Source organism: Gossypium arboreum, chromosome 7 (genome assembly GCF_025698485.1).
Source record: "Gossypium arboreum isolate Shixiya-1 chromosome 7, ASM2569848v2, whole genome shotgun sequence".
NCBI classification, from domain to species: domain Eukaryota; kingdom Viridiplantae; phylum Streptophyta; class Magnoliopsida; order Malvales; family Malvaceae; genus Gossypium; species Gossypium arboreum.
The window spans coordinates 86278268-86301868 of NC_069076.1; the positions used below are offsets into that span (position 1 = coordinate 86278268).

Here is a 23601-nt window from a genome sequence, read left to right on the forward strand (position 1 = left end):
CGAATTTCAACTTTTTATATGAACTAATTATAATGTTTCTAACTCAATAAAAATTAAATTAAAATTTTTAGAAAATATTAATGGTCCTGCTAATAAATTTCTTTTAAAATAATTACTTTGACTCGTGGTGAAGTAACAAAAAGAATAGAAGGTTTCGGGGACCATATGAAAATAACAAGAATTAATGACGACCCTCATAGACAAATGCCAAAACGATGTCGATGAGGGTAGTTCCGTCTTTTTGACAAATACAAAGGTTGTCGTATGAATTTCTTCTTCCTTTCTCTACCTTCCACTGTTTCCTTTTGTTTTATTTTCTTTTTTTTTTTTTTCCCCTCTCATCAAAGAAAAATCAAATCTCTTTCCTTCGATCGGTCAAACAAAAAAAAAAAAAAACCCTCCCTCTTCTCTTTTTTTTTCTCGTCTTACTTAATTTCCGAAGACCCCTCGGAAGTTCATTCCGTTTAATCCATCTCATACATGTATTTTAAATTTGGTTTTTATTTGTTTCTGGCAACATTGTCTCCCTAGGGTTCTTGATTTGATCCGGTGTTTTTTTTCCCTTTTATTTAAACTAAATGGCGAACGGTACGGAGGCAGGGGATTTCGTGGTGCTATCTCGGGTAAGGACGGGTCTGAAGCGTGAGTTCGAGTTTGCTTTGAAGGTTCAAGCGGAGATCTGTGGGTCTTTTGGTCGGACTCGGTCAGGGAAGGCCCAGAATGGAGGAGAGGCGTGGAGTCCAGGTAACAGGAGCAACAAGAAATTGAAAAAAGAAGTCAAGGATGAGAAAGAGAAGAGTGATTTGGAGCAATCTGTGAGGGTTGTGGAGGAATCTGTGGATTTGATGAGCGAAGAAGAGGCGAAAAGCGATGTGGAAGATCCGAAGAGAGAGGTGATTGGTTGTGAAGAAGAGGAGTCGAAGAAGGTCGATTTGGGAAAGGATGAGGAATTCAAAGATGGGATTATTGAACCAATGTGTGAAGATGAGATTGTCAAGGAAGTGAAGGGAAAAAGCAAGCCCGAAAAGGCTGTAATGGGTTCGCTAGAAGAAAAACAGGAGGAAGAGAAAATGGATGCTGACATTAGAGAGAAAGAAAGTCAACTGGAAAGAGCAACGGAGAATGTAGAAGAAGTAAAAGGAAAGGGAAAGGAGGGTTTGGTGATAGAAAGTGAGCCCTGCAAAGGGGATATAGGGGTGCCGGTTTTGGTTAGTTGTGAGGGTGATACTAAGATAGAGCAAGTGGTGAAGGAAGAGAAGCCTGTAAGGAGGTTTACTCGGTCCTTGTTGAAAGCGACGGTGGAGACAATGAAGGAAACTGCGGCAACAGATGCTATTGTCGTCAATGTGACTGAAGCTAAATGTGATGGCGGTGATATTACAGTCGGGAGTGTGGATTCTCCAATGACGCAGGAAGCAAGTGTCTCGACTAAGCTTGTAAGAAATTTCCCGACAGAGTTGCAGGATCTTTTGGATTCAGGTATACTCAAGGGAGCAAATGTGAGGTATGCACGAAGCTCGAAGGTATGGCTCTGGGGAAAAGTTTTTAGGTGATATGTTTGAATGCCTTGCTCTTTAAACTCAACAATTGGGTTTCTGAATGTTTATCATATAGGTTACAAGAGCTGCAGGGAGTAATGGGCTTCAAGGAATAATCAAGGGTTCCGGGATATTGTGTTTTTGCAAAGCATGCAAGGGCTCTAACGTAAGGGTTTGTTATTTGTTAATTTATCTTGTCATATGATGACATATTTTGCAAAATTGTGAATGCATTAATGTTGTGTTCTATCGTTAATTTAGGTTATTAGCCCTACCTTATATGAGATTCATGCAAGGAGCTCAAACAAGCCTGCAGAAAATTATATTTACCTGGAGAATGGGAATACCCTTCGTGATGTTATGAACGCATGCAGGGAGAGTTCATCGAGCATGTTGGAGAACACCCTGCAAATGGTGATTGGTTCTTCCATGAAGAAATCCCGCTTTTGTTTGAACTGCAGAGGTTGATTTTTCATTTCTTTTATATGTTCTTATTTTCTCATTCCTTATTGGTATTTATCCTAACCTTTTTATTTTTCTTTTATTGTTGTAGAGTCCATTACTAGAGCTGGCTCTGGGAAAGCTATGGTTCTATGTAATTCATGTCTGGGTGTGGAAGAGTCTCAAGATGGCTCAACTGAAGTGGCTGATGGAACAAAGGTTGCTGATGCTAGTGACAGGTGTGGTTTCTTGGTTTATTGTTGCAGTATTTTGTTCAGAATCAAACTTGTACTAAACCAAGAATAATATGATTTGGTCCTATTAGATCTGTAATAAAAAAGGAATAATTTTTCTCTTCTGAGTTTGGAAGATGGAGAAAGATAAAATATTCCTTGCAGTTTCATCATTGATTGGAAACTTCTTGTCTAGTATGGTTTCTGTGGCATATTACAATATTATTTTAACCCTTAGTTGAATTTGCAGTTTTTTTGTCAGCAGATGCAAAAATTTTGGTCTTAATATTTATCAAATTTATTACTGTTGAGGCATTTTTATGCATGTTGCCGATAATAAAGAGTAGCAAATCGTGTGAATGTTAACTAGAAGTTTATGCTTGCTGCTTACATAATCTGAATGCTAGCATCTTTAAGATGCAAATGCTAAGGGATAGTTTCTGCATTGCATTTTACTTACTTTTTAATACTTTTATCTAGCATTGCATTTACTCGCATTTTAGTGGTTTTATCTAGTTTGTAGGATCAAAGAATAGATATTTCTGTTAATGTTTAACTCATTCAACCCTTTATTTTAACCTTTTTTTTTCCTCTCTTTTTGTTTGTTTTATTTCAGTTCCCCCAAGCCAAATGTGGTTCCAAAGTCACCTATCAGTGCATCAAAATGCAGTTTGTCACAAACTAAGAGTCAGGGAAGAGTAACTAGAAAGTAAGTATAGCTTTGTTCTTCTTTCTTATTTGACATTTGCTTTGTTGATTATGGTTGAGGTGGTCACTTTTGGCATAATTTTCTTCTTGATATTATAAAATGCCTTAATCTCTTTGATATTGCTTTCAAAGGGATCTGAGGAAGCATAAATTGGTATTTGAGGAAGATGGGTTGCCAGATGGAACTGAACTAGCATATTTTGTTCGTGGAGAGGTTAGTGTGAGCATATTTTAACGTAAAATTCGTCTATTCTAACTTTGTCTACTAAGTGGTGATTTGATGTGTTGCAGAAATTGCTTGTTGGCTATAAAAGGGGATTTGGAATATTATGCACCTGCTGTAATTCAGAGGTACCTTTTTCCCCCCCAATGAAATTGGATTCTTAAGTTCTGTGAGTTTTTATTTTTCTTGTGTGAAATGAGCAGATAAGCCCCTCACAGTTTGAAGCTCATGCTGGTTGGCCAAGTCGTCGCAAGCCGTAAGTTGTTCTTTGGTCTTAGATTTCTCAGCTTTGTTGTTGTTGGTCATCTTTTATCTTATAATTGATACAAACATAAGTGTGCTTTTGACATTCCTTTAATTTCAGTTTTCAAAACATTTACACATCAAATGGGGTATCTCTTCATGAATTGTCAATATCCCTGTCGAAAAATCGGAAGTTCTCTACATATGAGAATGATGACCTATGCAGCATCTGTTTGGATGGAGGGAATCTATTGTGTTGTGACACATGTCCAAGGGCTTTTCACTTAGGTCAATTTTCAACTTTATCTTTGAATGTTCTCTTTATTGGCAACTTTTCAGGATTCGATTGTTTGTATAACCATTGTTGTGCTGGATGCATTTAAACAATAGTGGTGAAGAAAGTAATTCTCACATGTTGTATGGTATGTTGAGGTTAATGGCTTCCAAATTTGATATCTCTGATTTTATGGGAATGTCAAGCCATATTCTAAATTCTGAGCTTATCTGACTACTAACCTTTTGAACTTCCAAACTTTGTGAATTTTATAATATCTCACTGCCTACTGTTGTTTTCATGTGTTTACATCCTACTCTTTGTTGTCTTTTTTGTGTCAAATTATAACTATTATCTTATAATCTTTTGCTTCCAAGTTGAGAACTTTGACTTTGGCTCATGGTTGGACATAATTCTTTTCTTAACTGAATGGCTCTATTGGAGGCAAAATTATGTTCTGGTGAGATGCTCCAATTGCTGAAGTACCTATTTGGTTAATGATATTGCAAAGTAAAATTGACTATTTATGGATTTTAAGAATTCTTGGGAGTGATGGACATGTGAATGTAACTTGCTCTTGATGTGAGGTCTGTTTTGCCCTCCTTTTCCTCCTTATCATATCACCTTGAAACTCCACTCTTGTACCCTTCTCAGGACTTGAATTTTTTTACATAGTTATGGTCTATCATTATGGTTAGGTCATGTACACTATGGTTTATGAATTTTACATCATATTTTCATTATAACTATGTATTAGAAATTAATGAAAATTTGAAATGCAGTTTTTATTCTTTATCCATACAACCAGAATGTGCAATATCTGAGTTACTTCAGTTACTGCTTGTTATCAGTACAGATGCCTGTTGCACTCATGTTCTTTTCCTGGCTGATTGCAGAGTGTATATCTCTTCCACGCATTCCAATTGGTACTTGGCACTGTAGATATTGCCAGAATACCTTCCAAAACGAAAAGTTTGTGGAACATAACGCCAATGCTGTAGCTGCAGGAAGAGTTGCTGGAATTGATCCAATAGAACAGATAACCAAGAGATGCATTCGTATTATCAGAACTCCAGAGGCAGAAGTTCCTAGTGTGTGTGTGCTATGCAGGTTGGGTTTATTCTTTTATGACCATTTGAAATATTTCTATGCTACTTTGAATTATTTGTCTCATCCTGAAAACACCCCGCTCTCTGACTTTCCTTCAATATTGTCTTATTATAATGTTCGCCTGACAAAATGTTTGCAATTACCTGTATATAAATGGCAACCAGTTATTAAATGAAATCTGAATTATGATCTAGAATTGGAATATCCTGGCCTGCTGAAATCTCTGATTTGACTAATTCAGAATCTGTGTTGGTGAGAAACCACCTCTCTTATCCTGAATACAAAACTTGTCATTTATTTTCTCAATTATTTGTTGCTATTGTTTTCCTGTCTTAATTTCTCTCTTCATTAATGTTTCGAACTTTATTTTCTTGTGTTAACACACTGTTGATATTTGCAGAGGTCATGATTTTAGCAAGTCAGGGTTTGGTCCTCGCACTGTTATACTCTGTGATCAGGTATCCTTTTGGTTCTGTTTGTGCTTAAGTTTGTTGTCTAACTTAATTGACTCTAATCAATCTTTGTTGATTTTCTCCTTGTCAGTGTGAGAGAGAATATCATGTGGGTTGTTTGAGAGATCATAACATTGATGACCTAAAGGTGCCATTTTCTTTTTCAGTCATAAATATTGCATAAATTTCCTATTTGGTTCTGTTTATAGATTCTTATTGACACCATGTTCTCAACAGGAGTTACCAAAAGGAAAGTGGTTTTGTTGCACGGATTGCAATAGAATCCATTCTGCTTTACAGAAATTGGTCATTCGTGGGGAGGAGCAGCTTCCTGATTCATCTCTGGATGTTGTGAAGAAGAAGCATGTAGAAAATAGTTTACGGAGCAAGGCCAAACTTGATATAAGATGGAGGGTTCTCAGCGGGAAAATGACATCTTTAGATGACACCAGAGTAACGCTATCAAAGGCTGTTGCGATCTTCCATGTATACTATTTCCTGCTTATACTTCTTTAACAAAATCATTGCTTATCATCCATTTTATATAACATCATCATTAGCTAGATAAATGCTGATCTTGTTAAAGCCTATATGACAGTCATATAAAGCTTTAAAGTCTCGTAGTTGCCTCTTTGAATCTAATGAATGAGGCATCTTCTTTGTACTTCGTACCAGAAGCTGTAAAGTACTAATCTAGTTTTGATATTACTTGTGTGATTTATTAGGAGCGCTTTGATCCTATAAGTGACTCTGGATCGAGTAGAGGTGATCTTATCCCATCAATGGTTTATGGGTAAGAAATACTCATCTTTTCTGCCTATCTTTGTGATGCTTGCTGATTATGCAGTGTGAATAATATCAATAATTGGTTTTGCAGGAGAACTGTCAAGGGCCAAGATTTTGGAGGCATGTACTGTGCAATATTAACTGTCAAGTGAGACCTCTTTTTTTTTCCTTTCGTTTCTGTATTATGTTTTAGAAATTTGGGTGTATTTGAATGCCATTATTCTTTCTTGTTATGCAGTCAAGTGGTTGTGTCAGCTGGTATTTTTCGGGTTTTTGGGCAAGAAATGGCTGAAATTCCCTTAGTTGCAACAAGTACAGAAAGTCAAGGGCAGGTAATTCATCGCTGCTTGTCATGAGAAAACCTTAACCCATCAAAGCTCTTTTGTTCAATTTTGATGAGGCCACACAATGCAAGTCTTAACTAAATTAATACCAACATTGTAGGGTTATTTTCAATGCCTTTTCAGTTGCATTGAGAAGCTGCTGGGGTTCTTAAAAGTGAAAACCCTTGTGCTCCCAGCGGCCGATGAAGCAGAATCCATTTGGACAAAGAAATTCAGATTCAGCAAGATAACCCAGGAAGAGGTAATAACCATTTTATACTTACCTGCTTTCTTTAATGTTAAAACCAAACTGAACTTGATCTGGTCTATTGGTGACATGTAACAAAACGATTCTTTTAATATTGCACAGCTAAACGAATATAGAAGGGACTACCAAATGATGATCTTCCAGGGTACATCAATACTTCAGAAGCCAGTCCCGAGTGTTCGACTTATTGGATAAATGGCAGGATTAATGGCACAATTAGCGTTAGTGTTAACAGTAAAGGTGGTTTTGAAAGTGGCGAATCAGCAGCAAGTTTTTGAACAGATTTTTTGCTCCTAAAATGTACAGTAAGGGGTTGCTTTTAATACCTTTCTTTTTGTACAGGAAAAAGATAGAAGTCAATTAAATACTTCATTTTTTTTCTTCTGTTTTTTTTTTTTTGCGTTTTTTTCTGGATTTTTTTGTAGCACTGAAATAAGAAAAAAAAAAGTAGCAGTCGAGTTGCGGAAAATATAGGGAAACTAGGGGTGGAAGTATACGATAAATTTCGAAAATTTTGATTTAGATTGATAATTTAATTGTTTATTCGTTTAATTTTGAATTAATTTAGATTTGGTATTTTAAATGTTGATATAATTATACGATGCTGAAAATTACAAATGAAACTTAATATAAATATAGTAATTTTTAAAAATAATATAAATATTGCTACTAATTTTATCGATTTGTTTTATATTTTTTAAACAATGCAATTATCCTGTCGTGTGAAAATTTCTTTTTTTTTTTTTAAATGTTTTTTGGTAATTCATTTCTTAAAAAGTACACGACTCCAGGAGATGTTTTTATGAAACTACCTTTGTAAAAAACCAAAAGTTATGTGGGGTATCCCAGGGGATGTTTCCATTTTCATTTGGGCAAAACAGCAAGCACCTTCAGTCATAGGCGAAGAGACGGGGAGAGGTAAACACAAATGGAGATTCATGTCATACTTAATTCTTACAATATTATGAATATTTCCTAAACGAAAAGAAATAACCATTAATTAGCAAAACTGATGAATGATAAAGTTGTAATACTGCTATGTGAGTCCGAGCGTTAATCCATTGAAGTTTCATAGTAAACTCGTATCACTGAAGAAATAAATGACCTCCCTTGGCCTTTGGAAACAAACAACAGCAACTAATTGAAACAAAAAATTAAAAGGCACATCAACTGCAATTAGAGACATGGCGACAAGAATCGAGATTAGTAAGCAGAGATTGAAGGAGTTAGCCTAAGAGAAAAAAAAAAACTGAAGATGCAGTATAGACAACAAAGAATTAAAAGGAACAAAAATGACAAACCCAAATCTTCCTTTCAGCAAATCATATCTACATAAACCCATTTTAAAGAAAAAAGAAAAAGGACAGATTTTAAGAAGCAGAGAAACTTACCTGTGGAATCGGTAAGAGAGCTGAGAGTATTGATGGGGCGAGAGAGTGAAGCTTTTGGGAGAGAATGTTTTCAGCTTTCACGCGTAAAACAACTTGACCCAAATGAACTAACCATATAATTTACATTGACTTGTTTTATTTTGCGGAATGGAAATTTCTGAAATTGTTTTCCGGAAAATAAAATTTAACTAACAGATATTTTTAAATGCAATGCAATAGGATATAATGTGGCACAATAAACCTAGAGGACACCAAAAGCCAATGGCTTTATTTTTTATTTTGGCTAAAATAATATAAATAAATATTTATTGACTTAAATAATCTTAGAAATTCTACACACGCTTGTTTGTTTGTGTGAAAATCATGTATTTAGAATAAATATGTGTTTAAAAATAACAAATAACAAATAAAAACATATAGTTTGAAATTGAAACAGATAATAATAACAACACGTGCGTGACGCTTACGAAATTAAAATAAAAATTAGATTAAATTATTAGTAAAAAATTAAATAAGCATAGATATCATATTAAGAATATTAAATGTTCTCCAATTGTTTATTACAATATTGTTATTTTTCTATAATGTGTCAAAAAAATATCATGTTGGTGAAAAAAATTCAATATTAAAAATATTAAAAGAAATTCAATATTGAATTAACTTGTAACACAAACTCAATCAATGTCATTATCAACACTAGAAATTCATCACATGTGTATGCTAGAGAAATCTATGTATTAAGAATATAGAAGTGTGTTTAAATATAACATATAATAATTAATGAAACATATGGTTTGAAATTAATTAATAATAATAAATGAAATATGTACGATATTGAAATGTAAAAATAGATAAAATTGTGAGTAAAATGATATGTAAACACATAAATAAATCAAATTAAGAATACTAAATGCATTATAATTATTTATCCTCATTGTTGTATCATCAATCTTTAGTTGGAGTCAAGTTATAACTTATGACACCAACTTAATCAACAATTTTATTAATATATACAACTGATGGATGTAACAAATTATGCATGATAAAATTAAAATGTACAAAATAAATCAAAATATAAGTTTTTGGTTGAGTAGTAAAAGTAAAGCTTTATTAACCCTAATGGTTTGGGTTCAAATCTCACCACGTGCAAAACTTTCGAATTGATGCCCAATTGACTTGTGACACCCATTCAATTAAGGGCTTAATTAATAGTATAGGTGAAACCAAAATAATTACCGAAATATAATGGAAGCTATAGTGATGGGGGAGATGTATAGGTTTGGCACCAAATCGAATCTTTTGGTGGTGATTTTGGGTAGTGGCCAGCCACCTCAGAACTCACGAGGACAAGACATTTTGTTACCAATGTGGTAATTTGAGCTTGCCCTGAGGTGCAGAGATTTCCTATCGAATCCTAAGGAGGCAGGCCTAAACCCCACAAAACATCATAAATATCCCACCAAAACCCTTTAAAGTCCTACCCACCTATAAACCTTGACTTGTATTTTTACTCGATTGAGCCCCAAACTTTAGAAATGGCTCAAAATGCATTCTAATGACCTCTCAATAGTCTAAAAATAATTAAATATGATAAAAATGAATTTTTTTATCAAATATACGAACAAAATTATCGGAATAGTTACGAAATACTGAAAATTTTTGGGGCATTACAATTCTCCCCTCCTAAAAAAATTTTTGTCCCATAGCTTACCTAAATTGAATAATTGTGATATTGCTATCTCATTACATCTTCACATTCCCAAGTGGCATCTCTCACCTATATTGGTCGTCAGAAATGGGTAAGGGGAGTAACATTTGTTTTGTTTCTTCTTCCATTTTCTACTCCAATCTTCTTAAATCTTCCACCATTTTCCTCCATTTTTTTGCAAAATAAACATTTAAAAGTCTTATTTGAGCTTTCTTCTTCTTCTTCTTCTTCACCCATACCTAAAGTTTGAGCTCTCATGAGAGAAAATTTGGGTTAGAGTGTGAAAGTAAAAACCTGTAAGTTTTCATGATTTCTCTTCATTTTGACACACCATTTAACTTTTATGTGTTGGAAAATTTGGACATCACATATATAATAAGGATAATTACATGTTATTATTTACTATCATGGTTAGCCCAAACTAAAAGTGATCTACTTTGGTTAGAATTTTATTGGGCTTTTAATTATTAAATAAAGTATGGGTCAAATATGTGTAGATACTCTTCTAATCAAATTCTAATTAATGATGGGCTAATTAGAATTTGATTAGAACTAATATGCTAAGGTTATAAATATTAGGGTTATGGTCCCCAAATTATACACAAGATATCTTTTCTAATATCCCATCATTAGGAAAGAGAGAGCAAATATTCTCTGAATTTCTTATGTGCTAATTTGGAAGATCAAATCCCCAAGTTCCAAAAAGTTTCAAGGAATCCATGGATCCAGGTACGCTTTCGCATCTAGTTTTGTTCTTGATTTATTCTTAATGATTTTACATGACAGATCCTAGTTTATCAAGTTATATTGTAGATTTATTTTATAAATTCTAACATTATGAGCATTATTATGCTAGTTGAGCCATTAATGTGGCTATTAAAGGTTACTTTAACATTTTGACATTTGAGGAAAATTGTTATTTTTTATGTATTTGAATAGAAAGAGATTGATATAGGTTGGTTCTAGCAAGGGAAATGAAAAGGTGATGGATTAAAGGCCTTGAAGAAGCGTCCATCCATTTTTTTTTTTTTTTTTGCTTTTAGGAAAGGTAAGTTCTCAAGGAACTATTGGAAAAAAAATCAGTTTAAAAATGTTTTTATTGCTCAGTTGAAAATTAAAAATTTAAAAACTGAGGTGATTTGTGATATTTATAGCAATAAACCTTTTACTAAAATTGCATCTATGTTTTCGACTAGAAAAATCCTTTTCATTCTTGGCTTTCAATCGAATGACCTTCTCCGCTATTGTCGTACCACGAACTACTTTAAGTGTGAGCTCAAACAATTCGAACAAACACAGAATTAGAAATAGTTTTCTTTACTTTTAGTGTGAAAACGAAAATATCTTCTCAATAGAAACTGACATAATTGTTATTCCGGAAAATAAATTTACTACTTAAGAATAAACTCTCACTACTTAAAAATAAAGTTGTGTAAATAGATCTATCAGTGCCATCTATTTATAGGGAGAATAAGTAAAACCCTTATTGACTTGTAGAAGTTTATTTCAACTAGAAAAATGAATTCCTAGTTGATAAACGCAAAATTATACATATTTTTACCCCAAATACCTAGCATATTTATGGATGTTTATTACTAGATTTATGGATTTTGGTGCTTTTAATCCGGTTATTTCATGTTCTGTACTCAGGAGAGCACCAAGAGTCAAAAGGAGCCAAAAAGGAGCCCAAAAGGGACAAGCTGACCAAATCGAAAAGATGGCACGCCCTAAGCCTTGCCACACGGGCAGCTCACACGCCCGTGTCTTTCGAAGGTGTTGACCAAGGCTTTCACGATTCACACGGCCATGTGCAATTTAACGGGTCGAACACTGCCTGGCAATCACATCACACGGCCGTGGCACATGGGCGCGTCCTTTTTTCAAAGAGTTGTATTTTACATGGAAAATGATACTTAGGGAGGAAGAAAGCTAATTCAAAGCCTATATAAACACCCTAAGTATGACTTAGAAAGGGGCCGCTCTCTCCAGAACTTTTTTGGAGTACAGAACCGCACGTCGGAAATTACTTGAAGAAAGCCAGACGATCCATCCCAAAAGCCGGAGCTATTCCAAGACTGAAGATCTCTCTCAGAATTCCTTCAAGGGTTTTAGAGTTTTATTTATGTTTTGTTATTTTCATACTTTTGATATGTACTCTTATTTTATTATGAATTAAACCCTTAAATACCTAAGTGGAATGAAACCTAAGACGAATCTTGTTATTATTTTCTGAATCGTATGATAAATATTTAACTTATTCTTAATTATGTGTTCTTAATTCTTGTTTTGATATCCCAGGATACTGATTCAAGACACGCTCTTATTCAAAGGAGGAATAGACCCTGTCTAAAAGTACATTTGTTATAATTAAGCGGAGTTGATTATGCGCCTAGAAATAGGGTGACAAGATTTTGCCGGATTAGGGTGAAACCTAATAAAGGGTTCTATAGATCGAGTTAATGCAACCCTAGAGTGTTAATTAAAGAAAAGTTTCGGTTATTCAATCTAGGGATTAGACGTTATTAGTCTTAAATAGGGATAGTAACATAACTTAAGGGTCTCTACGGAACAAGTTGAATGAATAAATCGTCCAGTTTGGAGCCAGAATAACAGGTAAAGTCTAGGTGGATTTTTCTTAGGTATTGTCTCAAGTCAATCGATTTTCCCATAAGCAATTCCCCAATTCTCTTCTCTGTGCGTTCTTAGTTTAGATAATTAGTTAATTAAAACAAAACCCCATTATTCTTAAGCTAGATAATAAAAAGACAGTCATTACTAGTACTTTTAGTTCCTTTGGGTTTGACAATCCAGTCTTGTTAAAACTATACTATTGTTCGACAGGTACACTTGCCTACATCGCGATATTAGTTAGTCTAGTTTTGATCTTCATTATAAATATTTATTACTTGTTACGAATTACGCGATCAAGTTTTTGGCGCCGTTGCCGGGGAACTAAAATATTAGGAACGCTAAATTTTTATTACTTCAGCAATTTATTTTTCTTGCAATTTAATTTAATTTCATTATTATTATTTATTAATTTAATTTTTTCTTTCTCTTGGTAGGTTTTTATAGTTTATGACTAAAAGAAACCCGTAAGGACCATTACTTTTTGACAAGAAATCGATCGTACAATTCGTAGAAATCAAAAAGAGATAAGGCGTAGCTTACGATACACGGAGAACGAGCAAGAAGACGATACTCAACCTTTAACCGAAGAGATGGCTGAAAACCAAGGTAATCAACTACCTCCTGTAATTGCGGCTAATCAAAATCCTGCTCCACGCACTATGTATGATTATGCTAAACCTTCTTTAACAGGAACTGAATCTAGTATAGTTAGACCTGCTGTAGCTGCAAATACTTTTGAATTAAAACCTAACACTATTCAGATGATACAGCAGTTTGTTTAGTTTGATGGTTTGCAGGATGAAGATTCCAACCCTCACTTAGCAAATTTTCTGGAATTTTGCGATACATTCAAAATCAATGGCATTTCTGATGATGCCATTCGTCTTCGGTTATTTCCCTTTTCACTGAGAAATAAAACTAAATAGTGGTTGAACTTGTTACCACGAGGGTCTATCACTACTTGGGAACAAATGACCGAGAAATTTTTATTAAAATATTTTTCACCGGCTAAAACGGCTAAATTACGTAATGATATCTCTTCTTTTGTGCAAATGGATTTAAAAACACTTTACGATGCATGAGAGAGATACAAGGACTTACTGAGAAGGTGCCCTCACCATGGGTTACCGCTTTGGCTTCAAGTACAAACATTCCACAATGGTCTGAATCCATCGACTCGGCAAATGGTTGACGCAGCTGCTGGCGGAACCATCAACAACAAAATACCTGAAGAGGTTTATGAATTCATTGAAGAAATGTCACTGAATAACTATCAGTGGCAAGTCATGAGGACTAAGCCAACAAAAATAGCCTGTGTTTATAACGTCGACTCAGTTACTATGCTGTCAAATCAGGTAGAACTTCTCAATAAAAAGATTAATAGTGTTCTTGGCTCTACACAGGTACATCCAGTAATGAGGTGTGACTCAAGCGGAGGAGGTGTGCATACAGAATATCAATCCTTCAATCCCACAACCGAAGAGGAGCAAGTCAACTATATGGGTAATAATAACTTTAGATCTCAAAATAACCCATACAATAATACTTATAATGTAGGTTGGAGGAACCACCCAAATTTCTCCTGGGTGGTCAAGAAAATCAAAAGCCACAAAATCCTCAGGGTTTTCAACAGCCACCTTATCAACAAGAGAAGAAACCGAACCTTGAGAAGATGCTCTCAAAATTCATATCAATGTCAGAAACCTGTTTCCAAAATACCGAGATAGCACTTAAAAATCAATAAGCATCGATCCAAAGACTCGAAACTCAGATAGGCCAGCTTTCCAAACTGATCTCCGAATAACCACAAGGTAGTTTGCCAAGTAATACCGAACCTAACCCAAGGGAACAACTCAATGCAATTAATACTCGAGATGACGAATGAGTCGTTAAGCCTGAACTAGAACCGAGGCAAGAAACTGTGGTAAGCAAAGAGAGAGATGAAGTAGGTCAAAATACAAACAAACCAGTGACTATCGAATATAAACCTCGTGTGCCATACCCTAACGCGACAAGAAAAAACCGCTCAGACGAACAATTCGGTAAATTCCTTAAATTTTTGAAAAAATTACATATTAACTTACCGTTTATTGAAGCTTTGTCGCAGATGCCAAATGCAATGAAATTTTTAAAAGAGATTTTAGTAAATAAGTGGAAGTTGGACAAAGCATCGCATGTGGAGCTAAATGCAGTCTGCTCAACTATTCTACAGAATAAGTTACCCCATAAATTGAAAGATCCAGGGAGTTTTACAATTCCTTGCTTAATTGGTAGTTTAGATATACATCATGCATTAGTTGATTTAGAGGCTAGTATTAACGTAATGTCTTACAAAATATTTAAACAACTAGGTCTTAGGAAACCTAAACAAACTAGGATGAGCATTCAATTGACAGATAAAACTCTAAGATTCCCTAGGGGTATTATTGAAGATGTACTCGTGAAAGTAGATAAATTCATATTTCCCGTTAATTTCGTTGTTCTAGACATTGAAGAGGATAATAACACCCCTTTGATTTTAGGGAGGCCCTTTTTAACAACTACTAAAACAATTATTGATATTGGCACAGGTGAGTTTACACTTCCTATGGAAGACGAAACGATCACCCTTCAAGCTCGTAATTCTGGCATTACATCGAACATTGAAGGTAATAGTCCACACCAATATACTAAAACTGACAATATGACTTTGCAGAAATTAAGCTTTAAAGAAGTTCACGAGTCATGTTCCAGAAATGATAGAGGACATATTTATGAAGAACGAAGGCTACGAATAGAGGAGCTAGATGAATGGCGAGTACACAAATCGAGAACACATGATAAATCGAAACTACGTCAAAACAAGGCCGATACTTCTCCTAATCAACTTAAAGTTGGCGATAAAGTCTTACTAGATGCTGCAGATCCCCACATTGTCACTACCACACCTAATGAGGAAATCCCTCTTACGGTACTCAGTATTTGTCCATTTGGTACGGTGGAGGTGAGTCACCCCAAGTTCAGTATTTTTAAGGTAAACAACACTCGATTAAAACCCTATTTTGATGAGATTGATAGCAGGAACGAGGAGTATAAACTCCTCGAACCACTCTGACCATTCACTAGAGAGGTAAATCGAGCTTAGACTATAAATAAGTGCTTCTCGGGAGGCAACCCTAGCACTAACATATTTTGATTTCTTTATTTTTTTTTTACTGCTAACACTATAAATAATTAGATTTATCTTTGAACTGCAAAGTTTTTCAGCACACACGGCCAGACACATGGGCGTGTCTAAAGTCGTGGCCAAACAGGGGAATAGACACGGCCATACGATACGGCCGTGTGAAAGCAGGACATGATTTCCCCAAAACACGGGATGCGATAAATCCCCATGGCCGTAAAACATGGCCGATGTTGAACTTGATAGGTGAACACGAGCGTGGGAATAGAAAAACATGGACGTGCCAAGGGCAAGGCTCGATTCTGTTTCTTTGACACAGACGTGGTACCTTAACACACGGGCGTGGGAGAAGAGAACAAGGCTAGGCATGACAATGTGATATGGCCGTGTGCCATACACGCCCCGACACACGAGCGTGGGATAATAGCCAGGTACGACCTAAATTGTAAAATTTGAAAAACACGGGCTCACCTTTAGAGTACACGGGCGTGGCCCTAGGCCAAGTGCACTTCCCCTATATAAGCAAATCACTGTTCATTTTTTTTTCCTTTTAAAACCCTAGCCGAAATCTCCCCTTCCCCACTCCTTAATCCCTTTTCTGGCCACCATTCCCCAGATTCTCACTTCCCCAACCCCAAACCACCCTTAAATCCACTCCCCCTGTATCAATCCTCACTTTCCCCTCTCTTTTCCTTCCATTTTTCCTCCACACGGTTGTACACCCACGCCACACGCCAGTGCTCACCACCAACACGCCCATGCGCCGCCATACAACAGTTTTTAGTTTAATTTCTCAACCTTGTTTTTTTTCCAATTTGTGTTGCTACATTAGTATTCTATATACCTTACAAAGATATTGTTAATATTACCAATTTGTTCTAATTAAGTTAGGAATTTGCTTTAGTATTTTCTATATTTGAATTGTTTAAACTACTAAATAGCATATACTAGTTCTAAGATTCTTGCGTAACCGATGATGCATTTTTTATTTCATTACATGTTTCTGAATAATCATATAAATTTTTCACCTCTCGTTTGATATCGATAAATGTTAAAACATCTTGGAACTACTATATCAATGCTCATACATTTTCAGGTACATTATGTCATCATCGAGAGGCAAGAAGGCCGCGGTCCCATCCTCAAAGAGACGTAGGGGACCGGGTTCTTCCTCAGTACGTGCTACAGCCGAAGTTCGCCACCCATTCCTTGAGTTTTTGCAAGCTTCGCAGGAGGAGCTATTTCAGATACTACGTGCACGACCCCTCACTACAGGTCGCTGCATTGACTGGGCTGCCGTAGAGCAAGTCCAGCTAGCTGATGCCATCCACGCCCTTCTATCCACAGACCCATGGGAACGGTTCTTCGCTATTACCGAGCCCACTTATTTAGAGCTAATTTTATTATGCTCTACTTTTCATTTACAGGTGGTGATGACGAACAATGACGACCCAGGCACCATTCACTTCCGATTAGGCGGTCTAGTTCGAGCGATGAGTGTCTCAAAGTTTGGAGTCGCTCTGGGACTTTACACCGATGAGTTTATAGAGGAGGAGGACATGAATGCACTACCACACAATATCTACATTTTGCCCTCCTCGTACTGGAAAGCTTTGGCACCACTCTCTTCCATCTACAACCCCAGCCGCTCGAAGGCCTCAGCTCTCGCCTCTTCCCTATGATATCTCCATGTCATATTGGCACACAACTTGACCTGAAGGAGAAAAAGCACCGGCATTGTCAACGCCCACGACGCCTACTATTTATGGTGCATGGTGAATGCACACGTGACTGACTTAGCATACTTCATCACTTTCGCCATTCGCCATTCGCCATCAGACCGAGCGACATCGGAAAGGAGTAATCTCTATCGGCCCCTACGTGACCCGCCTTGCCAGACACTTCGGCCTCCTCAACACCGTGGCCCAGTCATCAGCGCTTACACTAATAGGTCAAATGTCTCCACAGGGCATCACGACTATGTTACACATGAGGATGATTGAGCACTGTCGATCCTCCTCAGTACCGTCTCACTCATACCATTGACTAGGAGGATCTAGAGGAAATTCCTGATGATGTCTCCCCACAGCACGAGGAGCCTTCTACTACGCCACCTAGGGAACGACCAGTTCATGCGGATGCTTCATTGGCACACCTTTCCGATCGACTAGCTCACTTCGAGCAGTATTGCACTACCCAGTTCGAGATGATCCACAAGCGAGATTGGCGACGTGATAGATAGATGGACGACATGCAGGCCATGATGTAGCAGCTGTGCCAGCACTTTCACATCGCCACTCCAGTGCCACCACCTGAGGGCCCTACTGACGAGGATCATTAAATCCTCTTATCTTTTTATTTTTATTTTTATTTTTATTTTAATTTTATTCTTTTCTTTTGAAAGACATATCTATATTAGTAAATTTTACTTTCTTCATTTTTCTGGTATCTCTAACAAGTAATCCCACTACACTCTCTTCCATACCAACTCTTAATAAGCTCTTCATGATTCTACAAGCTTCCAAGCAAACCTGCTAGGAATATTCTACAGAATGAAGAAACAAATGGGAAACAATAACTCACGAGTGCCATGTTCAACGACCCAATTTCTTCATTTAGCTAAGAACAGTGGCAGCTACCACTTTTCCCAAACACTCCAGCCTCGGGATCAAGCTCCACATCCATATAACAGGGAGTTTCACCTCCTTCCTTTTTATGATCTTCTTCATTTTGAATAATCTATCTTTGTACATTGAGGGCAATATACATCTTAAGTGTGGGGGGTGAACATGAACATGATGCCTAACTTTTCGCATTATTCTCAAATCCCTGAATTTGATCTTGTGCTTAATTGATTTTCTCATAATATTGATCGAATGAATTCTGATTGATCTATAATTATTGTTGATATGTCATGAATTAGACCATGAGAATTATGCATGATAATTTGATTATAGGACATTAGAGAATCGAACATGATAAGTTGATATTTTGAGAATTAAAATTTTTAGACTATTTTCCTAAATTGAGGTATTACCTTGAAATCTTAAGTATACAGGAATGACATCAAAAACCCAAATTTTTGGTGAAATTTTTAAGCCTTTTGAGCATATAGCTTTCTTTTTTGCTCACTTCTTTTGTGGTTTGAGTGTGTCAACATTGAACTGTTATTCTAGAACTTGCTTTGATTATACATGTCGAGATCACACGTATGATTTAATATATTGAGATGATAAAGGCACTTAGGATTTAATCCACTTACTCCATAAAAAGCCTTCCCACATAATTAAACCCTTAGTAAACCCCGTTGAGCCTACTAACCCTTTTTATTAATTAACCCTCATCATTAACCCATTAACCCATTATTGTTGAAATCCTCTTACTTAATTTACCATTTTTTATCGGAATTATTTTTAATATTGTTACCTCACTATGTTCACCATTTTTTTGTTACTGAATCAGGCAGTATGATTTCTATATTGTATTGACTTGATTTGTTCTTAAAAAAAAAACTTAATATTATTATTGTAATTTTCAGCAAGCTAAAGTTGTCATGAGCTCATGTAATATAGTTCTAGATATTTTTTTGTGATTCAATAATTAAGTTTTTGATAGTGGGGTAATATATTGAAATTATCTCGATTCTAACCTTTGTCTCTTCAGCTTGTATCCATACCCGTAACCTAAACCCCGTTACAACCATGCAAATACCTTTTGATTTGTGTATCATATCATTTACAAGTGGTGGAGATTTGATTTTCATGTAAGCCTATAGTAATAACTTCTCATGTTAGACAATCGAGTGCTTAATCTTGAATCTTAAACACTTTGAGTAATTTGAGTGAATCTTTAGTGAGGATGTCATCTCTTGTATATTTAGGACTAAAGTTAATTACTTAGAGGAAGGAGATTACCTATGATTTTATTATCAAAATATTCGATTTAGATTGTTTGAGGCTTTTAATGCCCCTATAGTTGAATTCTCACTTTATGATTTTCTGTGGAATAACTTGAAACATTATCAATAATGATTATGTGATTGAGAGGAATGAATTTTAGCAGTAAATGAGAGTTTTTCTTGAGGACAAGCAAATGCTGAAGTGTGGGGGTATTTGATAAACGCCAAATTATACATATTTTTACCCCAAATACCTAGTATACTTATGGATGTTTATTACTAGATTTATGGATTTTGGTGCTCTTAATCCGGTTATTTCATGTTCTGTACTCAGGAGAGCACTAAGAGTCAAAAGGAGCAAAAAAAGGGACAAAATGGACCAAATCGAGAAGATGATACAGCCTAAGCCTTGCCACAAGGGCAGCTCACACGCCCGTGTCTTTTGAGGGTGTCGACCAAGGCTTTCACGATTCATACGGCCTAGCCATTGACCCACACAGCCGTGTGCAATTTAACGGATCGAACACGGCTTGGCAATCATGTCACACGGTCGTGGCACACGGGCGTGTCCCTTTTTCAAAGAGTTGTATTTTACACGGAAAATGATACTTAGGGAGGAAGAAAGCCAATCCAAAGCCTATATAAACACCCTAAGTATGACTTAGAAAGAGGCCGCTCTCTCCAGAACTTTTTTGGAGTACAGAACCGCACGCCGAGAATTACTTGAAGAAAGCCAAACGATCCATCCCAAAAGCCGGAGCTACTCTAAGACTGAAGATCTCTCTCAGAATTCCTTTAGGGGTTTTAGAGTTTTCTTTATGTTTTGTTATTTTTATACTTTTGAGATGTACTCTTATTTTATTATGAACTAAACCCCTAAATACCTAAGGGGAATGAAACCTAAGACGAATCTTGTTATTATTTTCTGAATCGTATGATAAATATTTAACTTGTTCTTAATTATGTGTTTTTAATTCTTGTTTTGATATCCCAGTATACTGATTCAAGACACACTCTTATTCAGAGGAGGAATAGACCCTGTCTAAAAGTACATTTGTCATAATTAAGTGGAGTTGATAGCGCGCCTAGAAATAGGGTGACAAGATTTTGCCGGATTAGGGTGAAACCTAATAAGGGGATCCATAGATCGAGTTAATGCAACCCTAGAGTGTTAATTAGAGAAAAGTCTTGGTTATTCAGTCTAGGGATCAAACGTTATTAGTTTTGAATAGGGATAATAACATAACTTAGGGGTCTCTACGGAACAAGTTGAATGAATAAATCGTCCGGTTCGGAGCCAGAATAACAAGTAAAGTCTAGGTGGATTTTTCCTTAGGTATTGTCTCAAGTCAATCGATTTTCTCAAAAACAATTCCCCAATTCTCTTCTCTGTGCGTTCTTAGTTTAGATAATTAGTTAATTAAAACAAAAACCATTATTCTTAGGCTAGATAATAAAAAGACAGTTATTACTAGTACTTTTAGTTCCTTTGGGTTCGACAATCCGGTCTTGCTAAAACTATACTACTGTTCGATAGGTACACTTGCCTACATCGTGATATTAGTTAGTCTAAGTTTGATCTTCATTATAAATATTTATTACTTGTTACGAATCACGCGATCACTAGTCTAACTAGAAGTATAGGGGGCGAGAACCCAAGTTAATTACTGGGGTTTGTCATCCCTCCCTTTTAACTTATGGGCTTTTGGGCATCTTCTATATCGGGTCCAATTACAAATACTTTATAATTCGATCCAACTCGATATTTATTTTTCTATTTTCCAAAATAAACATCTCAATTTTTTTTCCTAATTAAATAATATTCTCAACCCAATTCTAATTCCTTTAAAATATTGATGACTTTACTGTAAAAGAATCTATGAGAAAATATATTTAATATTTTTATATTCAACGGGTTTACTATGATCAAAATGATTTATTTCTATTTTCGAATTTCATTTAATTCGAAAACTATAAATTCATTTCCATGTCATTTTCATTTTGGAGAAAATCGCATTCATTTCCAAATATTTCCATTTTTTTATTTTCATTTCCATCATTTCTATCTATTTCTGTTCATTTGATTCAACACGCAATTCATTTCTGGTTTCAACGAGCTAGTAGAGAGACCGACTAGATATATGCGATTTGGGCTCAAATGATTTATAATTGAGTTCCAATTTTTCACCTATTAATTATAAACTCATTTAGTCACAAAGTCATTTCACTATAGTATCGTGACGGAGCTTTCCCCAACGACATACCATTACGAAAGCAACTTGATTAGTGTTCGTCCAATGACTTTGTTATGAGTGTGTTACCCTCATAGGATATCCTTAATCTCTTTGGGATAATATATGTTCTTCCAACATGATCTTATTTTATCTCATGATAGCCATTACATTTTCCTTCATGAAAAGGCAATTACTATCAAATAGTAATCAAGTCATTTATCATAAAGACGAACGACCCCTGACCACATTTACTTTTCATCAACCATGTAATGCTAATGAAAGGATATCATTTACCCATGTCTTGGGCTATGAATTGCACTGTTGTGAATAACGTTACATATTGCAGAAGTTGTATACCCAACACACCAGCTTCTGGTTTCTTATCTATTTGAACTTAGACTTTTACTTACATTAAAGTATACGAGTCACACATGCATAGTCTATCACCCACTTAAGATTTAGGTATGTCACACTATGAATGTCATAAGTGAATAAATCCATAAATGGATTCAAGATCTATTCTTCTTAGGTCCAGTCCAATGTACTGTTAATTCAGTCAGTCATATCTATGTCTCTATTTTTTGGGAGTCATCCGTTTCGATGCCCAAGAAAAGACATCTCCCTCATTGGGCTTAATAGATGACATATTAGTCTTTCAATCAATTTGCTCATTTCCGATTAGGCTAAGGATATGTTTATGTTCGTTTCTAATACAAGTTGTCTTTCCGTATTATGATTCGACCACGTAATACTGCTTAGTATCAGTTAAACATTAGACAATCAGTGAACTACTATTTGATTCTATTTTTCTTTACATGCAAAAACCACACGAGAACAATATAAAAAGTATTAATGTAATCCAAGAATTATTTTATTAACCAATCTGTTCGGAAAAAAATTACAAGTGTACATAGACGAAAATACTAAACTTAGGACACCAGATCCAATAATAACTTGCTATATTGTCATCTTGTTGTGTATGCTAGTTATTTAATTTATTAAATGTGTTATTTGAATGTGGAAATATAGAATAAAATCAATATAGTTGACATGATAGTCAAGGTAACATGAAAACATGGTTGTATGCTTAAAAAGGAATATTAAATAGTTGTTGCAATGAGAAAGTTGAAATGGGATATTATATGTGTACAAATGGTATGGTTGGCTTTCATAATGTGAATGTATGTTAGATTTATGATGCTATGTGTTGAAAGAATAGGAAAATCAAATGAGCTTTGTAAAGTGGAAACCATGAATATTTATGAATGTTATAATTATGCACAATTAAACTTAATTGTAAATGCTCTTTTGATTTTTGTGTCTATGTAAACTTGAAAGGAATGTTAGGATACGATTGACATGCCAATTAGGGTCATAGGCACATTTATGTACGGTTTATTGTAGAGTTAGGGCTATATCATATCATTGGATGGTTTAGCATTTGTTACGGATCATTGAATGTACACTTTCTCTTCAGAGACTATCTTGGTGTGGTGGAAGGATGTACATGATGCCTTCGAGCTTTGCACTTATGTGTCTTGGTGTGGTGTAGTTCTATGTCTCACGAGCACTCTTGGTGTGGTGATGGATTCTTGTGTGTCCAAGTCCATTTTACTAAGGTTACATTGGGTGAAAAGCTTTATTTAGATAAATATTTGACCATTGCAAATGAATACAAAATGGTTGAGATATAGACTTGAATGAAAGATTAATGATTATACATGCCTTACTATGTTACATGTGTAACGAAAGTTGAAATTATTGACACGTTTATAAGTTTTCATGCTTAATTTGCCTTATGTGTTGTAGTTGTGATTGGTAATGGTATTGTTTATTTTTCTTATGGTATTTGGTATGCTCATCTCTAACAAATTAAGTATCGTGAATTTCATTTGAACTTTTTAAGCATTATTTGTTAATGCGTCGTTGTTTTTATACGTAGATTGTTGATTCAAGAAGTCTTGAAGCCTGTCTCAA

General features: G+C 35.4%; 1 protein-coding gene, 1 long non-coding RNA gene and 1 other non-coding gene across 3 annotated transcripts; 1 reads left to right on the top strand and 2 right to left on the bottom strand.

The window, feature by feature from the left end:
- The first annotated feature begins 261 nt into the window (after nucleotides 1-261).
- On the top strand, nucleotides 262-7151 carry LOC108455509 (uncharacterized). The gene is made up of 18 exons (XM_017754062.2): nucleotides 262-1523; nucleotides 1615-1704; nucleotides 1800-2001; nucleotides 2092-2218; nucleotides 2829-2921; nucleotides 3053-3134; nucleotides 3212-3271; nucleotides 3347-3399; nucleotides 3508-3674; nucleotides 4557-4770; nucleotides 5171-5228; nucleotides 5314-5370; nucleotides 5460-5708; nucleotides 5948-6015; nucleotides 6100-6156; nucleotides 6247-6340; nucleotides 6453-6593; nucleotides 6702-7151. The coding sequence occupies exons 1-18, from the start codon at nucleotides 579-581 to the stop codon at nucleotides 6792-6794; spliced, it is 2850 nt and encodes a 949-aa protein (XP_017609551.1). The 5' UTR covers nucleotides 262-578; the 3' UTR covers nucleotides 6795-7151.
- LOC128295068 (uncharacterized) lies at nucleotides 6726-8159 on the bottom strand. The gene is made up of 2 exons (XR_008285371.1): nucleotides 7991-8159; nucleotides 6726-7769 (listed from the first exon to the last, which is right to left on the bottom strand). It is a non-coding gene; the product is annotated as an uncharacterized LOC128295068 (long non-coding RNA).
- A 5189-nt stretch (nucleotides 8160-13348) lies between these two features.
- Nucleotides 13349-13455, bottom strand: LOC128296206 (small nucleolar RNA R71). The gene has a single exon (XR_008286755.1). It is a non-coding gene; the product is annotated as a small nucleolar RNA R71 (small nucleolar RNA).
- Nucleotides 13456-23601: the final 10146 nt, after the last annotated feature.